The sequence below is a fragment of the Marmota flaviventris genome, chromosome 3, assembly GCF_047511675.1.
Source record: "Marmota flaviventris isolate mMarFla1 chromosome 3, mMarFla1.hap1, whole genome shotgun sequence".
In the NCBI taxonomy this organism is placed as follows: Eukaryota; Metazoa; Chordata; class Mammalia; order Rodentia; family Sciuridae; genus Marmota; species Marmota flaviventris.
This window is the reverse complement of record NC_092500.1, coordinates 122,710,378-122,719,720: the sequence shown is the minus strand read 5'-3', so window position 1 is coordinate 122,719,720 and position 9,343 is coordinate 122,710,378. Positions and strand designations below refer to the sequence as shown.

General features: G+C 38.4%; 1 protein-coding gene across 1 annotated transcript in view; it reads right to left on the bottom strand.

Annotated features, from left to right (window-relative positions):
• Positions 1 to 1,151: 1,151 nt before the first annotated feature.
• Ndufa9 (NADH:ubiquinone oxidoreductase subunit A9) overlaps positions 1,152 to 9,343 on the bottom strand; it is a 31,055-nt gene continuing 22,863 nt past the window's right edge. Inside the window, exons 9-11 of the mRNA XM_027951248.2 lie at positions 6,567 to 6,662; positions 4,076 to 4,142; positions 1,152 to 1,445 (exon numbers count right to left, since the gene is read on the bottom strand). Of these exons, the coding sequence (XP_027807049.1) occupies positions 1,275 to 1,445; positions 4,076 to 4,142; positions 6,567 to 6,662 (334 nt within the window). The 3' untranslated portion in view covers positions 1,152 to 1,274. The remainder of the gene's footprint in view (positions 1,446 to 4,075; positions 4,143 to 6,566; positions 6,663 to 9,343) is intronic.

The window sequence follows — 9,343 nt, the reverse complement described above, 5'->3', positions numbered from 1 at the left end:
ACAATAAAAATAAAATTCCAGGGCCCTCCTTCCCAAGGTTCTGACTCAGTGGGCCTGGGGTGGAGCTGAAAATCAACCTGGATTAGTAACAGGAAGCACACTGATCTCTGTAGAACCTCTGCTGGACAGCAGTGCTGTTCACATTTTAATGTGCACACAGACCTTCTAGGAGCCTGGTTAAAATACACGTTCAGATTCAACAGGTCTGGGATAAGGCCTAGGAGTCTTCACTTTTAATGAGTTCCCAGGTGATACTGATGCTGCTGATCCAAGGAGCACACTCTTGCTCACTTAAGGACAAAACAATTCTGGAACATGCAGAGAGGACAGATGGAAAACTCCCCTTCAACATTCACGTACCTTCCTCTGTAAATTACTATAACTGGACAGGGTTTTTACCGACCTTCCTGGCATACAGATCAGGGAACTGAAATCCAGTGAACAGTGACAAACCTTGGGTCCCTTAGGATGATGTACAGACTTTGCCACAAATCATGGAAGTTTTTAACCATAATATGCTGAGGGATTTGCCAATGCTAAACCAATCATTCACTTGGATCTTGGCTGCAATATTAACAAATTATGCAAAAAGTTCTATTTTGTATGAGTCAGCATCACTAACAACAGGATGAAGCATCTCTTTGCATTGAAAAGGAATCTGTCTATACCCAAGTGTCTGAAATAATCTGAAAGTGTTCCTAACAGCATGGGTGGGGGCCTCAGATAGCATAGATCCAAGATCTACTCTTAAGAGTTTAAGAATCCATGTCTATAGACAAGGTTGTTAAATACACATACTGGTTTTCCCCCCCCTAAATGTATAAACACCTTTAAAATAAAATTTAAAAATATCTTAGCATGAATAAATTCAGATTCTTAAGGGACACTGCATACACCCCATTTAATTTGGAAACTAAAAGTCAGTCATATATCCTCTGGGATCATCAATATTTTGGCAATGAAGAGGGAAACTAAGTCTTCTAAAACATATGCTAGAAGTGGTTCAACAGGAGGGAATTCAAATCCTCCAACATTTCAGAGGATAAATGATATACAATGTCACTGTTATATATATTTAAAGAAAACTATACTCAAGTTTTAAATGGCTGGGATTTCTTATTGTATAAATCAAGACAGAAAACACTGCAGAATTTACTCCTGGATGTTTAATAGAAGGATCTTATTCACTATGTACAGGATCCTCTAAAGAATGTAAGTTGCTTACTAGCCAGGTGATCCAAATGACACCAGAAATCAAGGCTGTTCAAGGGGCACTAAACGTTGACAGTCTTGGCAGGTTTCACATCCTCAATTTCAGAAGACAGCCAGCGATAAGTGCGATGACGCCGCAGCACTTCAATGGCCTTGAGTTCCAGCGGAGATGCCTGAATACCAAGGTCTTCTAAGCCAGGCAGATGAGGCAATGTCATGTCTGTGATGTGTATCTTTGAATAAACAAAGGACCATAGAGAATGCTGAAAAGTGGCCAAGAACACAAAGTGCTACCCTAGCAAACATTTGAATACTTAAGCTGGCCTGAGTCTCATTACTGAGAGTGTTTTCAAAGAATGTGGTAATTTTTGATTATTGGAACTCACTAAAATACAGAACACAGAAAGAGGGCTTATGGGGTGAAAAAGGGAAGATCACCAAATATCAGATAAAAGTACCCAGCACTATGCACAAGCATAGGACATTAGCATTGGACCTGGTCTTCATACAGATGTAAACAGAACTAAATCTAGTGTATGGAAGCACCAGTCATCACGTTAGTCGAGGTGGTTTAACAGGAAGGCTCAGGAATAAAATTGGAGGTGGAAAAATGAGAATTCATACCCCATTTGAATCAAATGTATGATATGTCAAGAACACTGTATTGTCTTGAGCAACTAATAAAAATAAAAACATAAAAAAATAAAGAAGAACATATCCACCTCCCAGTTCTCTCTTGTGCAAGTTCTGAGCGAGGTCTCAGAACTTTCTAATCAAGGAGATCGCAAGAATTTATTCCTTGCCCAGTAAGAGATAACCCATTAAACTTTTTTGCTCCAACTATACTCACCTGGTTGTGTAATGCTCACTGTAAAGTTAAAAACCAAACCCATCCTGTTTAGGAAAGGAGAATGAAATGGAAAGTCCCAGCTTATCCCAAGGCCCTGAAATAGAACCAGTCTTCATCTAGGTCAGCATCAATCCCTCATCCTAACCACCCCCAAACGTAAAATTATTTTACTAAGTGCTGTAAGGTAATCTCCAAACCAAATCCAAAATCCCTTCTGTCCACTGCAACTACATCTTCTCAACTGTCAATATAAGAGGGATGTTAGTGTCAATCAAGTCTCTTGCCCAGTGTGTCAATATAGAAGGGACATCCCGGAAATGATCTCAACCTCCAGACATAGCCCTCAAAAGGGAGAATGAGTTGCCCATTCACATGCGTTCCCTGATGACTATTTTCTCATCTGCTGTACATTTTAGCTTCTAGGTAACATTCAGGCAACAATTTAGCTGCTTCTCATCAGTGCAAGGTCTGCAGCATTTCTGGGGTAGAACTAGTCTATAGGATTTTTATTTTACTTGGCATCCTCCCTATAAGCACTTGTACACACAGTGGGCAAATGATCAATGAGTTAGATGAGTGCAGGAGACAAAAGAGCCAGAGCTTTGGAATTTAGCACACTGCAGGACAAATGTAGTGGCAACAGTAGCAAGAAGCTAGCTAAGAGAGGAAGAAATGTTGTCTGATGGATTAGAGTGGTAGAGATAATTATACAATCTGCTTTTTTATAAATTAAAAGCTTCCAATATTATTATAAACATTTTCATAATAAAAGGCAGGGGGACTAGGGAAGAGCACTAGATCTGGCATCTACTTTTGAGAGTTGCTGAGGGTTGCTGAGTTCTGAGATCCAGTACAGTAAGCCACTTGCCAAATGTGGTGCTTTAAATTTAAATTAATTAAAATTCAAATTTCATTCCTGTGGTCATAGCAGCAGCATTATTAGGTGCTCAATAGCCACATGTGGCCAGTGGCTACATATTACTAGAAACAGAACATTTCCATCATGCAGCAAGTTCTATTGATAGTGCTCATTTAAATCTAGAACTTGGGAAAGGACTCAAGGGGGTTACTAGATTTTTGGCATAAGCAATGGAGAGTAGTACTATTATTGACATGAGAAACCTAGGAAAGAAGCAGGTTTGCAGTTATATTTATGGAGTTATGTTTCAGAAAATTTAATATAAATAGTTTTATATCTAACTATTTAAGATTCTAAAAAGTTCAGGGGGAAATTCAGGACTAGAGATAAAATTACAGCCATGACCTTAACAGCCAGCAACTGGTGCTTGAGATGAGGTGAGCAACATCTACAAAATGAGTAAAGATAGAAAAGAAAGGCACAAGGACAGAGCCTGTAGATCCCCCATTACACAGAAGCAGGTGAGGGCAGGTGAGGCAGAAAGACAGCTCTGAAAGCACAACTCAGTAAGAGAACAAAAAGCAAGAGAACATGAACTGGGCCAGAATGCATGTAAGAGTTTCCAAATGGAGGGAAGGGTCCCCTCTGATAAACGTGTTCACAGATGGAGTGAGATGAGGTCAGAGAACTGACTATTGGATTTGGTGGTGTGGACAATATAGGTGCCGTTGGAAAGAGCAGGTTTAGGCAGAGAAGAGAATAAAAGCCGGAAAAGGCTTAAAGAATGATTAAGAAGCTGTGAAAAGAAGGTAAAGAGTGCTCTTTGAGCTTAAGAGGTAAAAAGGCAAACAGGAAAGTGGCTAAAACGGACATGTGAGGAAGAGAGGGTCTGGCCTTTAATAAGGAGTGGGGTATTAGATATGTCCATATGCTGATGGAAATGATCCAGTGAGAAAGAAAAACTGATAGTATCAGAGAGAAGACAATGGAGCAGGATGAGAATGAATGAATTTTCATGCATGAATAGAGGGGCTGAGCTCAGCCAGAAAGAGTATCAGACAGAATTATGGCAATGTTCCCAGTGGGCCAATAAAAGTAAATTCTCACTTCCCCGTCTGCAGCTCTCAGCCCAGCATGTGCCTGGGCACACTCACCCGTTCCACTTTATCCCTCGTTGTCCAGGGCTCAAATGGGCTTATTTCAAAGAGTCTTGCTATCCATCTGGAAAAAGAAATAACATGTGATAAACATTTCTATGCCCAATATTTAAGCTACCCTGTAAGACCTACAGGAAGAGGGGCTTCTGGAGAAGCAGAAATTCATTGATTTTTTTTTTTTTAATTTAAGAAAATAATGAACACTCCTGGCTCTACCACTTATAAGGCTAACTCTGCTTTTGAGTCCCTATTTCCTTTCAAGAAAACCCAGCTGACTGCTAGAACTGAGGGCACACCCTATTCTCCAAAGAGACAATAGATTTTAACAACTGAAAACTAAAATAACATATTACCAATGAACAACAAAGAAAACAAAAAAGATACAGCATTCAATCAAGTCTGTGAAATTCAATCTAATCTAATTCTCATTCAAATATGCTACTGTTAAAGACGTAGTGTGTAAAATATAAAACTTAATTCCTAAAAGGAGAGGCCCTGGAAACAAAAAATTTAGAAAAGAAGCCTAAGGTCTATAACTCAAATCAAGAAAGGATATAAAAACCAGAGCTCCTGGCTCTTCAGCCCTAATGACACTGAGGGTTCTCCTAACCTGCCACTGAAGTTCCCATCAGTGGCATCTTCAGGACAGTGCGGTTTCAACTAGCCGCACAATTTTTTTGTTTGCTTGATACTGGAGATTGACCCCAGGGGCACTCTACTACTGAGCTACATCTCCAACCCATTTTTTAAATTCTTAAATTTCGAGACAGAGTCTTAGTTAGTGACTTAGGGCTTTGCTACACTGCCAAAGCTAGGCCCAAACCTCCTGCCTCAGTCTCCTGAACTGCTGGGATTACAGGTGTATAATACCACACCACACCTCACAGCTTTTAAGAGATTGCAAAACACCATTTCCATGGATGGAATAAGAAGTAAAAAAGGAAGTTGAAGGTTGCTCAGAATTTCTTTGGCAACAAATAAAAATCTCGGATTCCAGCCTACCTGTCCCAATGGCAGAAAAAATTCTTTACTAGGCTAATGTAACTTAAATAAAAATTAAACCCCTTACAAGCTTCCAACTCCCTATGCACTGGTTCTATGCTAATATCTCCTCTGGTCTCTATTTTGATGTCCTCAGTGGGTCATACCACATGCACACGCAATTTCTGTCTTTAACTCTCAATTTTATGTACAACCACAAAAGTACCTTGCTATAATCTGGTTTTAGCCCCTCCATCACACTGATGCTGCCATGGGTATCTTTTGGTCCTTTATCGTATTTGAATTATCTGGAGCATTTCAGTGAGCAAATATTAAGAGAGTACCTTCTTTATGCTAGGCACAGTTTCTGGTGCTGGAGATACAGATGTAAACAAAACAGCAATGTCCTCTTTCTTGGAGCATTCATCTTCTTAAAACCTCCCTTCCCTTTGGTATCTAGGCTTCCAAATTCTTTTCACTTGCCACTTAACTGATCCCTCTCTTTGAGCTGCTGGGTAAGTTTCTCATACTCTGAAGGTTCTTTAATGGGAATATTCTCCAGGCTTCTGCGGACTCCTCCTTCACTCCCTCTACACATTTCCCCTACCTATTTTATAGAGTCATTAAGAGTATTATTAGATGAAGAAAACAACCAGGAAACAGAACACTCTTGACAAATACTGCACTCTGTTTTTCTTTTCTTTTGGGGGTACAGTGGGGCAGTACTGGGGATGAAACCTAGGACCTCATCATGCACCTCCCACTGAGCTGCACCACTAGTCTCCTTGTCTATTTTTCTAATAACCCTGTAGACCATAAGCTTTGTGAGGGTTGACTGTAACATCTGAGTAACTAGTACACTGCTTAAGATGGTAGGAATTCATTAAATATGTGTTGAGTGAATATATGTTGAACAAAGGAATGAAAGAGTAAATTGACAAGCTGGCTTACTAATCAACCTCTGGCAAACTAGATGTGAAAATCTCCTTGATCTGACCACTATGGTGTGACATGAGGAGTGCAAGACTTTAAACACACAAAGGGAAGAACTGAACTAGAAGCAGGAAAAGAAGAGAAGGCAACCACAGAACCAGCTCTGAATCAGCATGGCTCCTCTCCCCCAAAGATTTGATCAAAAGAGTTTAAGGAAAAGAGGAACTTTTCCCACCTCTGAGAGAGCAGTATGAGAGAGAAATTTGATTGCTCCCTTACAGTCTGTCAAGAAGGACACTTACCCAAATTAAAACCCAGTGGTTTTTTTAATGAAGACTATGAAGAACATCCCAACAAACACTGTTTATTTCATCTATGCTAATCTATATTTCTCTTTCTTAAATACCTTGATTCTTCCCTAGGCTAATGTCATAACACCAGAAGTACTTCCTGTGAAGTTCAGAGACTGACCCTTCACTGTATAGAACACACTCCCTATTACCCTAGGGTGGCAGTTAGGAATAAGTGTATGGAGTTAGCTTTTTCAGATGGTGCCTAAAAGCACTTTACTTACCGATAGGCAAAACGTGGCAAGGGATAGGGGAGAAAGGGTCTGTGAGCCACAGCAAAGACATACTGCACCAGGTCAAAGAGGAGGTACCGATTGGGCCTAGAAAAAGCAAACACAGTTCTTCAAATTATTTGCTTTCACAAGTTTTTTAATTTAACAAAAAAACATTTTTCTTAAAACAGCATGGCTAGGCACAGTGAGGCACACCTGTAATCCTAGCAGCTCGGGAGGCTAAGACAGGAGGATCATGAGTTCAAAGCCAGCCTCAGCAAAAGCGAGGCGCTAAGCAACTCAGTGAGACCCTGTCTCTAAATAAAATACAAAACAGGGCTGGGGATGTTGCTCAGTGGTTGAGTGCCCCTGAGTTCAATCCCTGGTAACAAAAAAAAAAAAAAAAACATAAGCACTATAGCCAATATAGATTAACACAAAGAAAAATCATCCATAATCCCATTACCAAAGATAAAGTTAATGTATTTGATATAGATAGCCTTTTCATCATCCTCTTACATATATACATATCACCTCCTTTCACAATGTAAGATGTATTGTATAATGTAAGATTATACAATACATCCTGTGTTTTAAACATTACACCACAATCTTCTTTCTGTGTTATTAACTATTCTAGTGCATCTTTAATGATGACACACATTTCACTGCATATAATCTATTTTACCAATTCCCATTTGGGGACTATTTAGGCTAATAAAAATCTTTTTTATAAAATAATGTTTCAATAAACATTCTTATAGTAAACATTTGTCTGAATCCATATTATATATTTAGATTACATTTCTAATGTGGAACAGGGTCAAACCATATTTTGAAATCTTAAGGCTTTTATTGATTATTTCTAAACTGCCTTATCAATTTATATAAAGTGATAATAAGGCTGCCCTTCAAAAACATGAGTTGAATCATAAAAAAAATAAACATAATATTGCTTATGTAAGTAAGATACTTCAGTATTTTAATTGGCAGTTAATACACAAGATTTGATTTCTTCATCTATTTTTGGCCATTTACACATATATCTTTTCTTTGCTAATAATGATTTATAAGAATTTTTTATGTTCTAGTGATAAAGCTGGAAATACCTTTTTGTGGTTCTGTGTATATGTGTGATTTGGGATTGGATCCAGGGTACTACACATGCTAGGCAAGAATGCCACCAAACTATATCCTAAGCCCTTTACTTTAAATTTTATTTTGAGACTGGGTTTCTCTAAGTTACCCAGGCTGGCTTTGAACTTGTGATCCTCCTGCCTCAGCCTCCCAAGTAGCTGTGATTACGAGCATGTGTCACCTTGCCCAGCTGGAAATATCTTTTATTGTGTGTATTAATGCCTTTTAATGTTGTTTTTGGTACTTTGTATCATATAAAAGTTTAAAAATTTTATTTAATCAAAATTGACTGATTTTTTTTCCTCTATGATTTGGTTTCACATTTAGAAATCCCTCTATAGCAACACAAATTTCCACATATTTTGTCTAATGCTTTTGGGTTTTTTTAAGCCAAATTAAGTTCCTTCTGTGACATATTTTTGTACATGACATAAGGTAAAGATGTAATTAAATCTTCCCCAAGATGTTAGGCAATTGCTTCAACAACACTTACTGAATCATTTACTAAATTGACCCTTTCTCCATATGTTATGATTTGGATTTGAGGTGCTTCTGAATGGTCAATATTGGATCATGAGAGCTGTAACATAATCCAAAAATTAGTTCATTTGCTGGATTAATAATTTGAATGAACTGAGTGGTAACTATAGGCAGGTAGGGTGTGGCTAGAGAAAGCAAGTCACCAGGGGCAGGCTTTGGGTGTTATTATTTTGGCACTTCTGCTTTCTCTCTGCTTCCTAACGGCCCTGAACTGAGCTGCTGTCCTCCACCAAGACCTCCTGCCGTAATGCTCTGCCTCACCTCAGGCCCACAGCAATGGAGACAGTTGACCATGGACTGAACCTTTGAAACCATGAGCCAAAATAAACTTTTCTTCCTCTAAGTTGTTCTTGTCAGATATTTCTGTCAGAGCAAAAGAAAGCTGACTAATACATCATATATTGAAATGTCACCCTTCTCACACATTACATTTTTACATATATTTGGGATTATTTCTGGACTTTCTGTTCTATTCCACTGATCTGAATCATTTTGTACTAGTAAAACCTAACTTCAATAATTATCATAACTTGTACATTTTAACATCTCTTCACTCATTTTTTAATCCCTTTTGCCTCGAAAAATCTATGATTAACTATGAGACAAATGAAGATAATTTAAAGAACTTCATCATTATGACATATCCTACAAAAAGAAAAAAATGAAAATGTTGGCATCAGCTAAGGAAAGTATACAAAAAGCCCTTAACTAGCTTCCCTCAAATTCCAGAAAGATTTGCAAGGATCACTGCAGGACATAACACATATTACACCAAGAACAACTTCTAACTTTTATGATGCAAACAAAACTGGTATCAAGGGTAAACTAACTATAAGTAATATGTTTCTTCTTCAGCTGTTCTAAAGTAGCTTGCATTCCATTAACTAGGAAACCAGCTTCAGTGTGCTTGCTCTCAGAAAAAGGAAGCCTATGTCCTTCAAGACTTAGCTTACATGGTTCAGCATCATAGCCATTTTTCTGCAAATATCCTCAGTAAACCCTGTCCCCCAGCCCCTTCTCCACTACACCCACCAAGCAAAGTCCTTATTTTACTTAAACCAAATTATCTGCCTTCCCTTAATCTATAATCCAGGCAAAAAAGTTAGGAGAAA